At 37.9% G+C, this 21,755-nt stretch overlaps 1 protein-coding gene across 19 annotated transcripts in view; it reads right to left on the minus strand.

The window, feature by feature from the left end:
• The window catches only part of LOC127626429 (janus kinase and microtubule-interacting protein 3-like), a 67,155-nt gene that overhangs the window by 14,898 nt on the left and 30,502 nt on the right, over window positions 1-21,755 (minus strand). For 9 of the 19 annotated variants that reach the window (XR_007968458.1, XM_052102177.1, XM_052102176.1 and 6 more), the window contains 4 exons: window positions 11,509-11,700; window positions 7,543-7,662; window positions 883-1,029; window positions 562-693 (listed from right to left, as the gene is read on the minus strand). Coding sequence is in view for 18 of the 19 variants with exons in the window: in XM_052102177.1 (XP_051958137.1) it covers window positions 562-693; window positions 883-1,029; window positions 7,543-7,662; window positions 11,509-11,700 (591 nt within the window). In the remaining variant the exon portion in view is untranslated. The remainder of the gene's footprint in view (window positions 1-561; window positions 694-882; window positions 1,030-7,542; window positions 7,663-11,508; window positions 11,701-21,755) is intronic. The other 10 variants (XM_052102195.1, XM_052102181.1, XM_052102187.1 and 7 more) reach the window with 3 other exon arrangements.

Here is a 21,755-nt window from a genome sequence, read left to right on the forward strand (position 1 = left end):
GGCCCGGCTGCTAGGGAGAGGAGAGTCACATGGAGTAACCTCCTCAAGGTCGCTGTAATGTGTGATTCTCATGTGTGGTGAGTTGTGCGTGGAGAATAGCGTGAAGCCTCCACATGCGCTACATCTCAGTGGTAACGCGCTCAACAAGCCACGTGATAAGATGTGCGGATTGATGGTCTCAGACGCAGAGGCAAATGAGATTCGTCCTCCACCACCAGGATTGAGGCAAATCACTACGCCACCACGAGGACTTAAGAGCGCATTGGGAATTGGGCATTCCAAATTGAAAAAAATTCATAAAAAGGAAATGCTACAAATCCATTTGACTTTTGGGCCGCTCTTCTCCAATCATCTGAATCCATTTTGGAATGTGACACCCACTTTTCACAATCAAAACAATTCCAGATGGATACAATTGAGTCCTGTCTTACATTCTTTTTCTCATTACATATACGGTTTCACTTAAAGTAAAATGAGTTGTGTTTCATGTTAACTTTAAAATACATTTGTAGATCTATTTGTACATGTGAAGAATGATGCATTTTGCGGTCTCGCTGATACCTTGGACAGATTGTCGATTATGTTCTGTTGTTCCAACACTTGCAGTCGTAGAAACTCGATCTCTCTTTCCTCTTGACTCTGATCCAGATCGTTTAGAGAGCTGGGCCTCCGTATCGTCCCCACTTTCTCTCTCTGCAAAATAAGAAATGCAGTGATCATCTAGCTCTACCAGCCTCATGGTAAAATATTTTTCTCTTTATTTATTTCCATTTATTTGCAAAAAAGCATGCATACTCATTTCAAACAAGCAATGCATATGGCACAGCATTAGTAAACAAAATCTTGATGTCTTTAAGGAAATACAGCATTGTGGTTTATTACCATTTCTATGTTCTCCTGAGTGACGAAGTGCAGTTTGTTTTCCATGCGTCTCAGTGCGTGAACCAGTTCCTCATTTTTACGACTCAGGCGTCTGTTCTTATCCAGTACCGGTTTATACTGGCTTTCAGCTTCACGGAGACGCTTTAACTGGATGAACACACATAAACAAACAGTTTATATACAGTTTATGTAAATAGGGGCCGGGGAATTCTCTTTACAGAGAGCATTTGATTCAACAAAAGTTTGGAAATGCCACTGCAAACAAGATCGATATATTTAGTCAATTTTCCCAGATGATAAAAAACAGATTTTAAATGCATACTGCATAACTAAAACTTTTAGGAGTATACTAGTACTCTTTAAATGCAACATGTTTTATAAACAATATGGTAATTTGAACATCTAATAGGAGGTAAATTCGCCATTGCAGTTCCATGTAAACATCTCAGATGACATTTTAGGACAATCTATATGAAAATGCTCTCTTAAAACCGACTTGACAGTCTAATTGAAAATGAGTTTCAGACATGAGATATAAATCAAGAGTGAAGCCGACTTGATGATTTAAATACATTAGCAGCCGTGTTTAAGTCTACTTTAGTGTCTTCACAAATATTATATCATTTTTGAGGACTCTTTTGAGTGGTAAATTCATTTTCATGCAGGTTTCAGCTGTTGTCTTTAAATCACTCTCTGTATTGATCTATAAGATGGTCTGAGCTGACAGGAGGAAACACTGAAGTCATTCATCACTGCTCACAGTCTGAGAATACTTAGTGCATCTTCACTATCACATAACACTTAGAAAGGTATACACACCCTTTAAATAATATGATATGACAATATCCATGACACAGAAAAGGACAGCGATTATTGGATGATTATTTTGCGCATGTTACTGCACAGTATGTAGGGACAAAGAGACACACACAATTAGATTCTCTCTCTCTCTCTCTCTCTCTCTCTCTCTCTCTCTCTCTCTCTCTCTCTCTCTCTCTCTATATATATATACCTGTATATAAAAATAAATAAATGCATAAATCTGGCACTTAGCAACATTACCAAAATATTCCACCAATCAGCATCCATGTGCAATTTGAAAAAGAAATCATTAAAAAGGAAACCAAAAAACACCAAAGAAATGTGGTTTGACAGTGAGTGCAAAAATATCCGAACAACAGTGCGAAATCTTTCAAATCAAAAACACAGAGATCCTGACAATGAAGAACTCTGCCATCAATATCACGAAGCCCTTAGACTGTACAAACAAACTCTAAGAGTAAAAAAGGAAGAACACACAGAACAATTATTTCAAGAAATGGAGGGGTCAATAAACACCAGTAACTTCTGGAACAATTGGAACTCTCTCTATAGGCCACAACAGGAAGAACTGGCCATTCAAAACGGGAACATATGGAGGACACACTTTGAAAATTTGTACAAAACAACTGAAACAAATCCTGCTCGAAATGAATTAAAAACCAAATTAGAAATCCTGAAAGAAAAAATTAAAGACAATCAGAACCCCCTGGATTTCCCAATCACAGTAAATGAGCTTACAGATAGACTGCATGCTTTAAAACCCAACAAGGCATGTGGCATTGATGGAGTATTAAACGAAATGATCAAATACACCAATGACAAATTCAAAACCACAATAACCAAATTATTCAACTTTGTTTTGAAAGTAGGATATTTCCCCGACACCTGGAACCAAGGCCTAATTACACCAATATTTAAACAAGGAGACAAATATGAGCCAAACAATTACAGAGGCATATGTGTCAATAGCAAAATATTCTGTTCGATTATTAACATAAGATTGCAGAACTTTCTCAAAACCCACAAAATTCTGGACAAAAGTCAAATTGGATTTCTGCCCAAACACAGAACGTCGGACCACATTTACACTCTTCACAAGATCATTGATAAACATGTATACCAAAATAAATCCAAAGTCTTCTCTTGCTTTATTGACTTTGAGAAGGCTTTCGACTCGATCTGGCACGAAGGACTCTTCCTAAAACTACTGGAAAATGGGATTGGAGGGAAAACATTTGATTTGATAAGCACCATGTATAAAAACAATACATGTGCTGTAAAAATAGGAAATAAGCGAACAGAATTTTTCTCCCAACAACGAGGAGTCAGACAAGGTTGCCCATTGAGCCCCACTCTATTTAACATAAATATAAACGAATTAGCCAAAGCCTTAAATAAGTCCACTGCCTCCAGCCCAATCAGAAGTTAAATGTCTCCTCTTTGCAGATGATCTAGTCATTCTGTCAAAAACAAAAGAGGGACTACAGCAGCTCCTCTATGTCGTAGAGACATTCAGTCAAACGTGGGCTCTCAAAATTAACCTCGCAAAAACTAAAATAATGATTTTTCAAAATAGATCCAGGTGTAGGGAAAATAAATACATCTTTAGAGCAGGAAACCAAGTCCTCCAACACACCCACGAATACACATATCTGGGGCTAAAACTGAGTTCGACAGGGAACTTTAATCTGGCTGTGAATGAACTGAAGGCAAAAGCAATGAGGGTCTTCTACATGATCAAAAATACTATTCGACATGAAATTCCAATTCAAACCTGGCTAAAAATCCTACAAGCGATAATTGAACCCATTGCTCTGTATGGCAGCGAGATATGGGGACCTCTAAAAACCCAAGATTTTTCAAAATGGGAAAAAGAGGAAATCGAAACTCTGCATACCCAAATTTGTAAAAGCATCCTAAAAGTAAACAGAGCGACAACTCTTGCAGAGCTGAATTAGGACAATACCCCCTATTGATCAATATCCAAAAAAGAGCTGTGAAATTCTACCAGCACCTGAAGCGCAGTGACCCGAGCTCTTACCAGGCCGAAGCCCTACGGTGTCAGGAGCAGAACCGGCCCCGGAGCGCACTCTCACATCTGATGCTCAAACTACAGCCAGACCAGCACAGCACTATCTGGCCCAACCAAATTATAAAATTACAAAAACTAAATTACATTACCTTTTGGAAAGATGCTACTAAATCACAAAAAAAGATGGAACTCTATTTAAACCTGAAAAGAGATTATAAACCAACAGAATACCTGAGCTGTGTAAAAGAGCATAAAGTGAGAAAGACCCTGACCAGATACAGGCTGAGTGCCCACTGTCTGGCTGTAGAGAGAGGACGGCACCGGCAGAGGTGGCAGCCGAGAGAGCAGAGACTGTGTTCTCTGGGCTCTCAGAGAGAGGTGGAGACAGAAGAACACTTCCTCATACACTGTGATCACTATCACAGCATTAGATCGGACTATTTCACTAGATTCCAACAACTAGAACCACATTTTATGGCATTACCAAATTCAGATAAATGAAATTATATTTTGGGAGAAAACTCCAGCTCAATCATAACAGCAGCAAAGTATGTAACAGCCTGCCACAAACTACGAGAGTCAGCCAGTGGACAAAACTAAGGTCTGAATATTGGTTCAAAAGTTTTTTTTTTTTTTATATATAAATGTATTCATGCATTTGTTCACTGATTAATTTTATTGATTATTTGTTCATTGCCTATGTAATGGCCAATGCTTTGGCAATACTGTACAAGTCATGCCAATAAATCTCATTTGAATTTGAATTTGAATATATATATATATATATATATATATATATAAAAATCTCTCTCTCTCTCTCTATCATTCAAAATATGCACAAAAATCTAACCTTTAATTAAAGTAAACTAATAGAAAGGAAGGAAAAATCTCAATAAAATAAAATGTTTTCTCCAAAACACATTTACCACAATTATTGGCACCCCTAGAAAAGTGTATTCCCATTCATATATTTTTATTTTATATATATAAATATGAGGAAACATACAGGCCAAATTCCCTTAGTCATCCATCACAGTGGGTAATACCAAAGAATAACGTTATGCTGTATGGAAAAATGTTGTTAAGCTTCACAAAATGGGAAGTGGCTATAAGAAAATAGCTAAAGCATTGAAAATGACCATTTCCACCATCATGACAATAATTAAGAAGTGCCAATCAACTGGAGAAGTTAAGAATTGACCTGGAAGAGGACATGTGTGGAGGGTTGTTTGAGTGGCCAAAAATTCTCCCAAGGACCACAGCTAGAGAATTGCAGAAAAAAGTTGGGTCTTGGGGTCAGAATGTCTCCAAAAATACAAGCAGACATCACTTACATCACCACAAGTTGTTTGGGATTGTTTCAAGAAAAAAGCCTCTGCTCTCATCCAACAACAAACTCAAGCATCTTCAGTTTGCCAGACACTACTAGAACTTCAAATGGGACCGGGATTTATGGTCAGATAAAACAAAAATGGCAATAAACATCAGAGATGGGTTTGGCGCACACAGAGAGGTAGCCATATGGAAATGAACCTCATGCCCACGGTTAAACATGGTGGTGGATCTTTAACATTGTGGGGCTGTTTTTATGCCAGAGGACTTGGACAGACCTTGTTCGGATACATGGCATCATGGACTCTATCAAATACCAATATTCCAGCAGGACAATGATCCAAAACATGCATCAAAATCAACACAAAATGGTTCACTGACCACAAAATCAAGGTTTTGACATGGTCCATTGACATGTACCCCATAGAAAACCTGTTTGGTGAACTGAAGAGGAGAGTCCATCAGTGTTCCCCCGGAATTTGAAGGATCTGGAGAGATTCTGTATGGACGAATGGTGTCAGATCACTTGCCATGTTTCTCCAACCTCATTAGGCATTATAGGAGAAGACTCAGAGCTGTTATCTTGGCAAAGGGAGTTTGCACAAAGTATTGAATAAAAGGGTGCCAATAATTGTGACACACATACTGTATATTTGACAAAATATTAGTTTTTTTTATAAAACTGGTGTTGTGTTTGTAATTGTTTGACATCCAATAGATACTTTATTACGTGACGGATCAGAATCTACCGTTGCTGGTTCAAACAAATGATGCGTCCAAACCTCCATTAGCAATTCAAAAATGTCACTTCAGAAATAGTATCACAGCTTGTGCTGTGCTAACAAGTTATAAACAAGGATGGATGTGAGTGTGTGTGTGTGTGTGTGTGTGAGTGAGAGACACGGAGTGTGTTTTATCACCTGTTGCCACACCCAAGCAGAGATGCTGTCAGCATGGTATGGGGGTAATTCTACCCATTTCGCCATAGCCGGTGCGCTAAGGGTCTTTCACTATAGAAGCCGCAATGTCCTCAGTCATTTTAAACAGCACCCATTGTGTAATGAATCAGTCTGTTGTGTCTCTCAGCTGTAATGAAGTTGTTAGTTTAAAGCTATTTCCTAGCTGTATTTGTGTAGTAGTAATACGAGCGATCACGGAGCAATGTTGAATGTAAACAATGACTGACAAGGATTCAATTCACGTCACCAACTGCTCATATTACACACAAAAATTATCTTTTGCCACCAGCTGCTGGCTAACACATGTAATGTCAAAAAATTAAATAAAAAATACATGTAATAGACACTTAACACATATGCACTACTCTTACACTTTAGTTTAGAACGGTATACAACAGTTAGTTCCGGTCCTCGAATCCGATTGGACGAGAGACGATCCATGAGCACTGATGGTCTGACAGCATCAGCACTTGGACGCTTCACTGTGTGTGTATCACTCCGCTTGTGTTCGTGCTGTTCTAAACTAAAGTGTATCTGTAAGGAGTTACTGTCTTTATTTTTGAAATTACATATGTTAGCCAGCAGATGGTGGCAAAAGATCATTTTTGTGTGTAATATGAGCCAGTTCGTGACGTGAAGTGAATCCGTTAGTCATTGTTTACATAGAACAGCGCCCCGTGAGTTTCCACATTGGATACATACTGTTTAAAATGGCGGAGGACATCGCTGTTTCTATAGTGAATGATATTTGTGTCTCTCTCGCTCTCTCTCTCTCTCGCTCTCACTCTCTCACACACACACACATACACACACACACACACACACACACACACACACACACACACACACACACACACACACACACACACACACACACACACACACATCCATCCGTCTATCCTTGTTTATCAATAACTTGTTAGAAACAGCACAAGCCGTGAAACTATTTCTGAAGTGAACATTTTTAATTACTGACGGAGGTTTGGACGCATCATTTGGTTTGAAACAGCAACGGCAGATTCTGATCCTTCTCGTAATAAAAGTAGTTCCATGCACAAATGCGTTTTTATGACCGTACTCAGTTTTTCCTAATTTTTTTAAAATGTACTTGTTCATTGAACTATTGTAAAATCGTGCGATATGGCCCTAACTCTGCACTGCTATGTTTACCTACGGCACTCGGCCTGCGGCCGAATCACAGCAGTGCTGATGTAGGGCCATATCGCACTCTTGCTCATGTGATATTGCTTAAATATTTATTATTATAATTTATTAATTTTTTATCAGATTCTGTTTCAAAAGGGAGACCAAAAATAAATTTGAAAAGCACACAGCAAAGACAGTTTTACACCAACAAAACATTATAATTATATAAAAGGTAATTATTAAGAAGACAGAATATGGTTATATGTAAATAATAATAAAAACCTCAATGAAAAACTAAACAACAAAATAAAAAGCAAGCAAAATGTATAAACTTAATTTTAGTTGAACCATAAAACTAAAAAGGCTCACCAGTTCATTGCGTTCCTCTGACAGCAGAGCATTGCGATCTTCTAGTTTGCGGATAATAGCGCTCAGTTCTGCTATTTTCAGCTGGAAACGTCGAGCGTCCTTCTCATCCAACTGCTGTACCTGGAAAACAAACCAACTGCAGGTTACTGCAACAAAAATGTGTACAATAAATCTTGATGTGTACAATAAATAATCTGAGCTCTCTTTCTCTTTTCTCCTTATGCAAGATAAATACAGTAAATAAATACAGTAAATAAATATCACTATTACACCTAATTTTGGCCTAATTGTGTCTAACAAGACAGTATAACCTTATTCAACTTTTAAGACTGTATAAACCTCAGAGTATTCAAAGCACAAAGACCCATCAAACTGCAAGCCTTGTTACATTTTTTAATCTTTAATGCAAGGCTTTGTCAAACCAACTAAGGATATCTTGACAAACATTTAGCATACTTTAGTTATTTTTTGTTATTCCATTTGGGGTTACTAGTAGCGCAGACATCACAAATACATTGAGAAAGTTGTTGCTTTTAAATGATCTGGGACTCTTGAAGTTACATTGTGCTGTGGTGACATATCCAATGAACGCAGATGGAAGAAGCTGTACATAGCAAATGATCCATTACGACAAGTAACCTTACAAACTGTAAAAAGAGTAAACCGAAGCAGAGTGCTCTAGTGTGGCCACATCTGACAAAAAGCTGAAAGGTCACTGATCAAATCCATCTCCTCTCCTGCAGAGCTAATGAAAGCAGCAGCCCACCACAGCTGCACCCAATATCACACCAACAACAGCAATACAAAACAGCAAAGCCAAAGACCTACTGATGTGGAAGAAAAGCCTCACATACGAGCATACCACGAAGATGTGAGGATATATTAAAAGTGTGAATCTAAAGTATGTGTGAACCCACAGCTCTGAGAATGTGATCACCTCTAGCATACACGAGGAGCTGTCTACATACTGTTGAGTGTAAATGTAAAAGGTGACGGCCCATTTGAAAGAAACATCAACTAGTAATGCTCCTATTTATATAGATTCTGTAATATAATTAACAACAGACCTAGCTAGACCTTTAGCCTACACTTGAAAAATAAAATCAACCCAATAAAATCAAAAACTTAAGTTGAATTGCTGCTCATTATTAAGTAAAGGTTAAAAAACACCTAATCGTACTGGTAGTGATGAAGAAAATTGAGTTGAATTGACTCTGAAAACTCAGAAATGACAGAAATACTGGTGTTGATTTAAATGGACACATACAAATATGTTGAAAACATTTTTACGGTTTATTACATCTTTTAACCAAATGTGTCATTAGGAATCTGTCATACAAGTGACAAATGTCAAAAGTGACATTAAATGACAACATTTTTTATTTCGGGACTTGCTTAAATTGTTTGCTTTTGTATATAATTTTTGGTATTGTATTTTATTGTATTGTATAAGATGCTTGTTATGTTCCTCATTTGTAAGACGCAACTGCTTAAAGCATCAGCTAAATTATTAAATGTAAATGTACTCGACTACTGATGCTGCTACTGCTACTACTGAATTTATATGCAACATTAATCTTTGCATTGTAAAGTTTGTTAAATGTTATCTGTTTCTGTGCATCACTTCAGAGTAAGCATTAATATGACATATGGAAAAATTTAATTAAATTAATATATTTTATGAAGATGCTGCTGTAACTGACACTGTTTAAAGGAATATTCCAGGTTCAATACAAGTTAAGCTCAATTGACAGCATTTGTGGCATAATACTGACTACCAAATATGTATAATTTCGACTTGTCCCTCCTTTTCTTTAAAAAAGACACAAATCTGCGATACAGTGAGGCACTTACAATGGCAAGGTTGCTGCAGAGTTTTTAAAAATAAATACTTTTAAAGACCTTTTTAAGATCTTAAATAAAATGAGGACCATATGTCCAGACAGAACAAACCCACACAATCTGAAAATAAATAATATATTACAGATTCTTTTACTCAAACACACATTCAACAAGGCCTTCACACTGCTTATCAGCAAAACAGGGTCTATGCAAGTGTGAAATACTCAAGGGAAGACATGTTTTCCACATCATGTTAAAATTAGTTTATGTACCAATATATCAAAACATATGAATTAGAGGTCAACTGATACTGAATTTTGCAGATACGATAATGTGTTGAAAGAAAGGCAGCATCAGATAAATCTGCCTATTAAAAATGTCAATGCTCAGTTTCGACTATGTGTGATCTGTGCAGATGACAATAAAATGACTTGTGACTATAGTTTATAAAAAACTATATACTGAAAGTGTTAAAAAGTGTTTTTAGTCTTTTCTACCAGTGACTGACCGGGCCAGACTAAAACCGAAATATATACCAATAACAACCAGAACAAAATGTGGTGGCTTGAAATTCACCAGGGACTCTTCGCTGCTTCCAGACTCATTCAAACAGAGAAGCTAAATAAAATATGCACACTTGCATTCATCTACAATGTATTACAAAATAAACATTTTACAGTAAACATTGTCATAATTCATCAACAGTAGATCATCAGCGATTGCTTGTCATTAATGTCTGGTATTTATTGATAGTGAAATGCACTGAAGCCACTGGAAACCTGTTCCCTGCATGCGCTTCATTATGAAGCCCACAGTACACGCAGACAATACCTTTTAAAGTTTCATAATCACATTAGATGAAAATAAAATTAAACACCTCTTTAAATGATAATACTTTTGTTATACCATTTAACATTTTTAACTCATATTTAAATTTAACATAACTTTTTAAGGACCCACGGGAACCCTGAATGGAAGTCAATTGGGGCCAATCCGTAAACTTTTAAATAATCACTGTTTCAAAAGTATTGCCACAAGACATAAACAATATGCATGTTAACGTGAGATTAGTGTCATAAAATAGCTTGCTAAACTTTTCTGTGTAAAGTTTTATACAATTTTACAACTTGTGTGCTTTTATACAATTATATGCTTCACATTTCTGCCTTCCAAAATTTGGCCCCATTCACTTCCATTGAAAGTGTCTCAATATAACCTCAATTTTTGCTTTTTTTTTAAAAAGAAAAGTTGGACAATTCAAAATAATTTTTTGTGGTAATCAATATAATGACACAAATGCTTCAGATTGAGCTTAAGTTGTATTGAACCCGGAATATTACTTTAAATTATGTTTGTGTGTGTATCTCTGTGTGTGTGTGTGTGTGTGTGTGTGTGTGTGTGTGTGTGTGTGTGTGTGTGTGTGTGTGTGTGTGTGCAGGAGTAAATGGTAACTGCACAAAAACTCAAACCAAACTCTATGCATTGGGAAAAAGCAGACAAACCTCTTGCTTTATTTAGCTGAAAATGTTGTATTTAATTGAGTTATGAATAAGTTATGCTACATCCGTAATTGTGCTGATACAAAAGTCTGTCTAGAAACACTAAATAAATTAAAACTATTTTTGCTGTTAATGGAAACCTGTCTTTCACGTATATCTTTGAGGTTAAAAGAAGAAAATTATGCTAATTAATAATGCTGTAATTTATGCTGTCCTATGTGCGATGTGGGAAGGAATAGGAAATGAAAGTCATGCTGCCAAGGGTGAGAATCCAGGCAAACCACTCGGTGTTGTAAAGATTAAAATGATTAACTTTCTCCAAGTAAATACCTTTCACCAACCAAAACCCTGTATAACTGACATTCTTCCCTGGAACACAAAAGGAGATGTTTGGCAGTATGTTAGTCTCAGTGACTCACTGTTTACTTTCATTGCATTGCATGTTTTTTCCATGCAATAAAAGTGAACAGTGACTGAGGCTAACATTCTGCCAAACATCATCTTTTGTGTTCCAGGGAAGAAAGAAAGTCATACGGGTTTCTAAACTAAATGAGGTTGAGTGAATGATGACAGAATTGTCAATTGAAAGTTCAAATGGATTTAGTAATGAAGGAGAGGTGCTTACAGGGTTAGCTGTGTTCTCTGCTGCGTCGGGCGAGAAAGGGCCTTCTCGTCTGGGGCTGGAGTCTCGCAGCAGGGCCAGCTGAGTCTCTACAGCCTGTTTCTGCTGCTGTAGCCTCCACGTGTGGCCCGCCTGAGTACTGAGCTCTCTCTCCAGCCCACAGACTGCACGCTCCTTTACTTTAATCTCATCCATCTACAGGACAGAACACAGCACAGTCACACACTCGTACATGCTCAGAAACACTCATGCCAACATGCATACTCCTTTATGCTAAAGAAAAGTTAACCCAAAAATGCAAAATTCTGTCATAATTTACTCACCCTCGTGTTGTTTCGAAACCCCTTAAAACAGATCAGGTGCATTTTCTGGCTACTTTATGTCTATACAATTGTGGCAGGGTGGAGGGTGGGGCCAGGTCGTGATCATGCACACCCGGTCCCTTATCAGGCTAATCAAGCCTCCGAGAGGGATAAAGATCGACTGCTGAGGATTGTGCGTGGGAGAGAGATAGTTTACGGACATGTCCGTCATGTGTGTGTTTGTGTCTTTTGTTTAAGTTGATTATTAAATATTATTTACATTATCAAGCCGGTTCTCGCTGCCTCCTTTCCCATTGACTACTTTACAACAATGAATGTGAATGATGACTGGGGCTTGTCAAGCTCCATAATTACAAAAAAGAACAATAAAAGTGGTTCATATGACTCCTACTTTATATTTCAAATGTTCAAAGGTCATACGACAGCTTCGAGTAAGAAAAAGACATAATAAAGGGTGAATTCACTGATAATCTTCCTATCCAGTGAGCTGTTAATCAATGATTCATTGAATTTAACTCGAGAATCAGATTCTGTGAACTGGATCAGCTGATTCATTGAAAAGATCGGATTAAAAAGAAATATTTATTCTTCGCTGCTTCTCTCAAGAGATAGGACAAATATCAAGATTTTCAGTGAATAACAACTTAAATTTTACTTAACAAAGACAGACTTTTCATTTTTGGTAAACTTTCTTTTTTAAATACCTGTGGATGCAGTTCACACATGGTAATGAAGACACACATCACACGCACACAACATTGGGCAGTTTTCCTTGTCCACTCAGGACAAATTTCTCACAGCCGTTTCAGTACGGCTTTCTTTTTGCAATGTTCAGAAAAAAAAAAAACATTACTGCCAAATCCTAATAAGAATACTCTATTTGGTAACAAACACTACAACAGGTTTGCCCTTAATAAAAATCATTGTTTTACAGTAACCTTTAAAAAAAGTAGTTTAACTATGGTATTTATAGTAAAAACATAGCAACCACAAAATCAGCATGGTTCCAGTCATGTTTACAATATATAGTATAATCATGGTTACTATATGGAAACTACAGTATTACTGTTATAAACCATGGTTAACTGTATCAAAACCATGATTTCTGCAAAGAAAACCATGGTGACAGCAGCCATGGTTACTACAATATTACTGTAGTAAAACCATAGTAAATATTCGTCAGGGTCTTTAACAAAAAACAACAACTTTTCTCTAATTACCAAATCAACATTTTAACTAAATACCTGCACTATTACACTACATGCATTTCAAACTCTACTGCTTCAATATTCAGAAGATGTAGGCCTACATAACTATAGAAGGAACTTTGCTATTAAAATGGATACGAGGGATGCTGCGACACGGCTTGAGTGTTTTTCTTTTCTCCCCTTTTTCTCCCCAATTTGGAATGCCCAATTCCCAATGCACTCTAAGTCCTCATGGTGGCGTAGTGACTCGCCTCAATCCGGGTGGCCTCCACGTCTGAGACCATCAACCCGCGCATCTTATCACGTGGCATGTTGAGCGCATTACCGCGGAGACATAGTGCATGTGGAGGCTTCATGTTATTCTCCAAGGCATCCACGCACATGCCCCACGGAGAGCGAACCACATTATAGCGAGGTCACCCCATGAGACTCTACCCTCCATAGCAACCGTGCCAATTTGATTGCTTAGGAGACCTGGCTGGAGCTGCTCGGGTGTTTTAATCATACATGGAAATCGCACATCTTCGTCAGTGGAGTAAGGAAACATATCATTGGCAACGAATACCCCAGTCGCTTATTGTTTTATGTCTGACCGAATCAGCACTGAGTGCTTGCTTAAAAACAAAAGGGAGTCTGGGCAGTTATGGCTTTACCCGACAATTTCGGCGTAAATGATCATATGTAGATGTATCACCATTATACAAACTGTGCCTGTTTTGTAAAGGCTTTTCGACCATCGCTGTTGTAATTGACTGCAAAAAGAAACTGTTTCCAGACAGGTGACCTGAATAACGCAGGGGGCTTATCTACCAGCAGCTTGTTTTTTCAACTTGCCATTTTAACTATACACAACTCATGCAGAATAGTGATGTCATCAAGTTGACTCACGTGAAACACAGGCAGAGTGTATCCATCTACAGATCCATTCAGGTGCATTAGTGGAGGTCGTACCTTTTTGATGTTTTATTTCCTTCACCAGACCTTGCTATAGATGCCTCATTAAACTAGGTGAACCGCAGTGCCAGTGCTTCCCAAACTGTGGGTGGTGAACCGTATGGCTCGTTTTTTTTTTTTTACTGAGAACCGTTACACCCTTAATCAGTAACACACTTCAAATGGTACAAGATTACCCTATCATGATATTTGGTTCAGTATGTGATATATAGACCTAGAATGCTTTCATTTAGGTTAAGAAGAAAACTGTAAGATAAATCAAGTGAAATCTGACATCCCTGATAGAATTAGGGCAGTCAAATGTAAAATTTTAATATTTGTCGAAATTAAGAAAAATCCTCACATTCAAATGTTAAAACTGCGCATTCAAAATTTTAGATGTGTGCCAAGCACTTGTGATGACTTCAGATCGATCACATTCTTGCGCTTAAAAAGGCTAGATGAAGCACAACAAAATACAGTTTAACAGAAACCAGGTGCCTCGAGATGCGCTTTAAAGTTCTTTTTAACTTGACATGGCATCTAAAAACAGTGCTCCTGCACGAGATGCTGAATAAACAAAAACAAAGCGAAACAAAGACCTTCATCTAGCGCGTTAACAGAAAAACAAATGGTAAACTGGATGGAGGACCAGTTGTTGCACACGCATCAGAGAGCAGAGTAAATCATGATCACGAGCTTGTTACACTCGTGCAAAAGTGCAGATGATTAGCCTTTAGCTGATTGCGGGATTATCATTAATATCTGCCTCGGCAGTCCTAAATAGGCTATCACTTGGCCGGCCGCTGAAATATCTTCATTGGGAGAACCACGGCATTGTTCTTTCCCTGCTGTACGCGACCCAGTCCCTGTAGACCTGCGACCCACTTTTGGGTCACAACCCACCAGTTGAGAAACACTGCCATATGATATCATATGCGACACTCAGCCTAAGAAACGCTGAAAAACTAGAGCAAAAATTTTACTTTTTCTCTTATTTCTTTGATTTGACACTATATATATATCTATATATCTATCTCTGGTGTAAATAAGGTAGCTTCGAAAAACTGTTTTTGTTTTGTTGCCAATCCTGTCAACAGTAACTTAAAAAAAATTTGTTGATACGATATAAATCAAATCAAAAGTTAAAGCATTACAAATAAAATTTATCCTAGTGTCAAAAAATGTCTCAAAGTGTTGAAAAGCCTTTCCAAACAAATAAAACATAATAATTGCACATAAGATCTAATTACACAACAACAACTAAAGGTACGCTTTCTCTCCAAAGCATACAGGGATGAGTAACGAGATCTCCTTTAGTTCCATTAGGCTTCATTTGAGCCATCGAGTCTGTGTCATGTTCTTGGCACAATCTCCTGGTGGCCATATGTAATTAGAGTGAATGATCCTCTCTGCCCATATTTGGATGACTTCCACCTCTGGTTGTAGCGATCTGAATCCTAATACGATGGTTTAGCGTTCCATGACACTGGACAACATTCTAAGTTATTTCTGATGAAGTCATCTTATCCAGGAAAGCTAACGTGGTTTTAGGCTGTGTACATATTGTGCTTTGTGTGAATTATCTAATGATCTATTCATCCGATTATGTTGTGTGGGAGTCATAGACTTAGCTGTTGCTCACTATATTTTTGTCTGTGAGTAAAACAAATAGGCTGGTTGTATTCTACTCTTTGAGAGCTTTCCAAAGACATACACTCACCTAAAGGATTATTAGGAACACCATACTAACACTGTGTTTGACCCCCTTTCACCTTCAGAACTGCCTTAATTCTACGTGGCATTGATTCAACGAGGTGCTTAAAGCATTCTTTAGAAATGTTGGCCCATATTGATAGGATAGCATCTTGCAGTTGATGGAGATTTGTGGGATGCACATCCAGGGCACAAAGCTCCCGTTCCACCACATCCCAAAGATGCTCTATTGGGTTGAGATCTGGTGACTGTGGGGGCCATTTTAGTACAGTGAACTCATTGTCATGTTCAAGAAACCAATTTGAAATGATTTGAGCTTTGTGACATGGTGCATTTTCCTGCTGGAAGTAGCCATCAGATGATGGGTACATGGTGGCCATAAAGGGATGGACATGGTCCGAAACAATGCTCAGTTAGGCCGTGGCATTTAAACGATGCCCAATTGGCACTAAGGGGCCTAAAGTGTGCCAAGAAAACATCCCCCACACCATTACACCACCACCACCAGCCTGCACAGTGGTAACAAGGCATGATGGATCCATGTTCTCATTCTGTTTACGTCAAATTCTGACTCTACCATCTGAATGTCTCAACAGAAATTGAGACTCAACAGACCAGGCAACATTTTTCCAGTCTTCAACTGTCCAATTTTGGTGAGCTCTTGCCAATTGTAGCCTCTTTTTCCTATTTGTAGTGGAGATGAGTGGTACCCAGTGGGGTCTTCTGCTGTTGTAGCCCATCCGCCTCAAGGTTGTGTGTGTTGTGGCTTCACAAATGCTTTGCTGCATACCTCGGTTGTAACGAGTGGTTATTTCAGGCAAAGTTGCTCTTCTATCAGCTTGAATCAGTCGGCCCATTCTCCTCTGACCTCTAGCATCAACAAGGCATTTTCAGCCCACAGGACTGCCGCATACTGGATGTTTTTCCCTTTTCACACCATTCTTTGTAAACCCTAGAAATGGTTGTGCGTGAAAATCCCAGTAACTGAGCAGATTGTGAAATACTCAGACCGGCCCGTCTGCCACCAACAACCATGCCACGCTCAAAATTGCTTAAATCACCTTTCTTTCCCATTCTGACATTCAGTTTGGAGTTCAGGAGATTGTCTTGACCAGGACCACACCCCCAAATGCATTGAAGCAACTGCCATGTGATTGGTTGATTAGATAATTGCATTAATGAGAAATTGAACAGGTGTTCCTAATAATCCTTTAGGTGAGTGTATGACACTGTGGCAGTGCAGAGGGCGGGGCTGGGTCGTGATTCCGCACACCCAGCCCCTAATTAGGCTGATGAAGCCCAAGAGGGATAAAGGCTTCCCGTAACACTCTCACTCTCACTCTCACTCTCACTCTCACTCTCACTCTCACTCTCTCTCTCTCTCTCTCTCATCTCTGGTCACCTTTATCCCTCTCGAGCTTCATCAGACTAATTAGGAGCCGGGTGTGCGGAATCACGACCCGGCCCCACCCTCCCACAGACACATTGCTATTTGATCAGTTTGATGGTTTTACCCATTACAATAATATGTAAAGTGCAAAATAATTAATAAATCATCAAAACTGAAAACTTCTGATTTGTCTTGTTCAGTGATGGTCATAATGCCTACATACATTGTCAAGTACAGATTCTAAGTTTTAAAACAATATCTCTTTTGTGTTGGTCAAGACGGTAGTTTATAATTTTAAATATTTTTTTTCTCAGTGGGCCCAATCAGAGCTAAAAGGGTTAAGGTCTTTGCTCTCCCTATACTTTATAGTCTTCTTTTACATCCAATTTCTGCTTTTATCTTCCTTCAGGACATGCACATACATAAATGCATAGCTGCCATACCTGTTCCTCTCCATCATGCAGTTTAACAGTATTCAATTCCCTTATGCTTTTTTAAAATTCCTCTCACATTTCCACATGCAAATGGAAAATCTTTAGACTGACCTTTCACAAATAACAGCTCTAACAAATCACGTAATTGACAAGATGGCCTCATAGCTCAAAAGACTCATTATGCTAATTATGCATTGATTGAAACACTGAATTCGACCAAAGTTTAATGCTATCCATTCTGTCTTAAACCCTATGAGAGATGCATTTTTAAACACTACTCAAGAGGCCTGAGATTATATTTTTTTACTTTTTTACTCACAAAATAAAACATATTAAAGGTGCTATTGTACTTTCGCAAGTGGATCAACCACTAATACATTCCCCGTCCAGCTCACTGACTCACTTTGAACCAGTTTCATCAGAACAGTTAGCTGACGTAGAAGATGTAAGATGAAGTGTCCCAGTTACAAGTTACAAGCTAGATATTCTATCTTCTAACCTTCTTTTAGTTTTTTTGAGCAGCCTCTTCTTTCTCTGAACTTTGACCTTGAAACTTCTTGGATGTTTGAAGTTTTTGTAATGTCAAAATAAAAGTTTATAACATGATGTTTATAACACCAATGAAATGATTTCAAGTGAAAAACATTATTTTTAAATGATTGAAATAATAATTACTTATTTTGTTTTTCGCACACTTGTTAGTCCTTACACTACCCTTACTTAAATCGAGATTTCATGGCAAACTTGCCGCAAATTCACCACTTATAATTTTCACATGCAAATGAGCTTTGCGGAAAACTTGCAGCAAATTGTCCATTGTTTCCAAAGGTTTGCTGGAGGTTCACCACTACCAGCGAAGAGCTGCAAACATCTGGCAAACATTTGCGGTGAATCAAAAGCTAATTTGCATGTGAATATAACGAGCGACAAATGCATGGCTATTTTCGATTTTTGACCTGAGAAAATAAAATGATTAAAAAATAAACACATACAGTACATAACTTTAAATCTAGACATGTTGGACCAGCTGTAGGGGACAAGGATTTTTGAGGCAGTTGACAAATTTAAATATTTGTAATATATTTTTATTTTTTATAAATGTGTAAAACAATATTAAAGTCAAACCATTTAATATTATTTAATAAAAGGTTAGGTTAGAGAATTTCTTGAAATATTTTTCCTGGCTGAAAAGTCAAGGGACATGTTTGTCACCATATTTTGATAATGACCCTTAAATGGGGTAAATTGTCACAATGGGACCCTGCCATTAACTTAAACATTGATCTGTTTCTCATCTACTGACTTTTATATCATTTCTGAAGACATGGATTAAACAACTGGAGTCTCATGGATAACTTTTATGCTGCATTTATGTGCTTTTTTGTGCTTTCCAGATCTGGTCACCATTCAATGGTATTGTATGGACCTACAGAGCTGAAATGTTCTTCTCAAAATCTTAGTTTGGGGGTGGCATGAGGGTGAGTAAAAAATGACAGAACTTTTATTTTGGGGTGAACTATCCCTTTAATTAACCTATAGAGGTATAATGGCTTTTCCACTAAATGTAAATAGTAACACAATTATGAAGCACCAAGCAAACAATTCATGAAACAGCAAAGAAATTACACACACAAAAAAATATCAAACCAATGTTTTGGGCTACAGTGCAGATATTGTAATTAATAAATTGCATACAATTTTAACCAAAAACATGTGACAACATGCCTGACAATTACAAAAAAAAAAAAAAAAAAAAAAAAACTTGTCCTAATAGCACAGTTAAACCTTTCAAACAAATGTGACCCTCTTTATTGCTGAATTGCTTGAATGTAGACCAATAGCTATTTAAAAAATATGATGAAATTGGAACTTTAGATTGAAGGACAGAATTCACAAAGAATGTTTTGAACTAGGAAAGAATTTTAAACCAACATACAAAATCACTGCGATAGAAAACTAAAATGTGTACAATTGGACTTTTGACTCCTCTAGATACTGACATAAACCCCTGTGTGACAACTTGCCCTGGTCTTCCCTATACAGTGTCTATAAAATGATTTGATTTCACACCTCAGTCTTAATCTCTGTATTAGAAATGCAGAGCAGGTGTGTGTTATATATTAACCTGTTAAAATAAAAGTATTTAATGAATGAAAAAATACCTCTCTTTTTATATCTCCCTCTTTCCGTCATTCTGGTGTGAAAAATGGCTCATTCGCTCGGTCTATCAGGGGACTCACAGTGGCACGCCCAACGCAGGCGTTACCACAGCGATCAATGCATCTTGCAGAAAATCACAGAGTGTCTATATTTATCTGTGTTATTTAAAGGGCTTCATGGTTTGGTGGGAGCGATTATTCCCTATTCTCTTTGTAGCTAGAGGAAATCACTTATTCAGCATATATGCATGGTGTGTACAGCATGCTTGCATTGTAAGTGTACTGTTCTCAATGTCAGGTCATCCCTCTCCGTAGCTATTCTTAAATCCAGCCTTGCGGCTCATTTTTATTCCTATACTATCAAAGAGGACTGAGTTTCAAAGTCATGGTAATACCTTTTTAATTCATTAGCATAATGCTATTTAAATTATTGTTCTATTTTATACGTTTCTCTCTCTCTCTCTCTCTCTCTCTCTCTCTTTTGTATTTTGATCTGCTTTCTGAATTGTATACAGTAGCACACTTGGCTCCACTGCTGTTGTTTTTAAATGTGCTACTGTGTATAAATTAACATTGACCTGACCCTTCTGAATACATTGATTATGATGTATGCCATTACACACGCCTCGTTGTTTCCTTGGTGATTAATGCTCATGTGGAATTAATTTAATCTGAAGATAATTAGGAATATCAACTGTGGACATCCAGTGCCCTGGCTCCGGGCCAGACCGCAGGGCTCCATGGCATTGAGAGATGGACACTGCATGGTTTTCTCCTGCTGGGGCAGTGCTTAACAAATAAGTGAATACAGCAAGCCATGCTGCTTCATGGATAAATTCCAAATTCTTAATTTTCCTTCTTCCAATAGCGTTCTCTAATGTTGAGCCAATCATGCTCAGCATGGATATGTATAGCATCATTGTACATTGTGCCTACTATACACTTTTTTATTAGTCTGTAGTTACACACTTCTATTCTGACATTTTGGTACAAATCTTTTTTGTGTGTGTGTCCCTCTGTTCACATAATTGTCTGTTTACATTAATAACTCAAGAGACATTTTTTTTAATGGAATTTCGAAGAGTATTTTATGATTTAGGCATGTACCTGCATTACAGCAACTACACGAGATTTTAAGAATAGAACATTTTGGGATGGTTCAAATGAAGATCGCAATAATTAAAAATAAATAAATAAAATAACTGGCACTTTTTATACATTAAAAAGCCTTTATTAACATATGGCTGTAGACAAAAAGTTGAAAAACACCCCTATGTGTTCAGTCTCTGAGGAAGGCCCATGTCAAAAATCATAGGGGAGTTTTTTGTTGTTGTTGTTGATTTATTAACCATAGAGCACCTTCATTTTATACCCCACTTTTGTACTACTCTATACTGTTGGGCATTGTTGAAGATCACAAATATTTGTAATGTCTGTTTTTTTTGTTTTGTTTTTTTAAGCAGCCCTACTAAATATATTTTATTACATTGCAGTGAAAGCGCCCATATTATGCTCATTTACAGGTTCATAATTTTAATTTTGGGGGTCTAAATGGTAAATGGTAAATGGTCTGCACTTTAACCATAGCAGTTAGCTGTGACTCATTCACCCATTCACACACACACACTCACACACACCAACGATGGCAGAGCTGCCATGCAAGGCGCTAGCCTCCCATTGGGAGCAACTTGGGGTTCAGTGTCTTGCCCAAGGACACTTCAGCATGTGGAGTCATGTGGGCAAGGAATCGAACCACCAACCCTGCGATTAGTGGACAACCCGCTCTACCACCTGAGCCACAGCCGCCCCTTATTCTACTACAATAGGTTTACATGCTCCGATTGGTCAGCTGGCCCAGTCTGCTGTGATTGGTCAACCGCTTAGAGCGTGTGTCGTAAATGTAACATCCCTTACCATAACAGAGTTTCAGCTCCCAAGGCTTCCTAAACAGCACATTCCTGAGGCGAACATAACGCAAATGTAGTGACATAGCTACACCACAGAAGTAATGGCTGGACGGCAAACCAAGCATTTCAGGCAGTTCAGAAACAGTGTTTTCTGTGGGAGAGAGTAACTCCCTTTTGCGT

Source organism: Xyrauchen texanus, chromosome 33 (genome assembly GCF_025860055.1).
Source record: "Xyrauchen texanus isolate HMW12.3.18 chromosome 33, RBS_HiC_50CHRs, whole genome shotgun sequence".
Lineage (NCBI taxonomy): Eukaryota > Metazoa > Chordata > Actinopteri > Cypriniformes > Catostomidae > Xyrauchen > Xyrauchen texanus.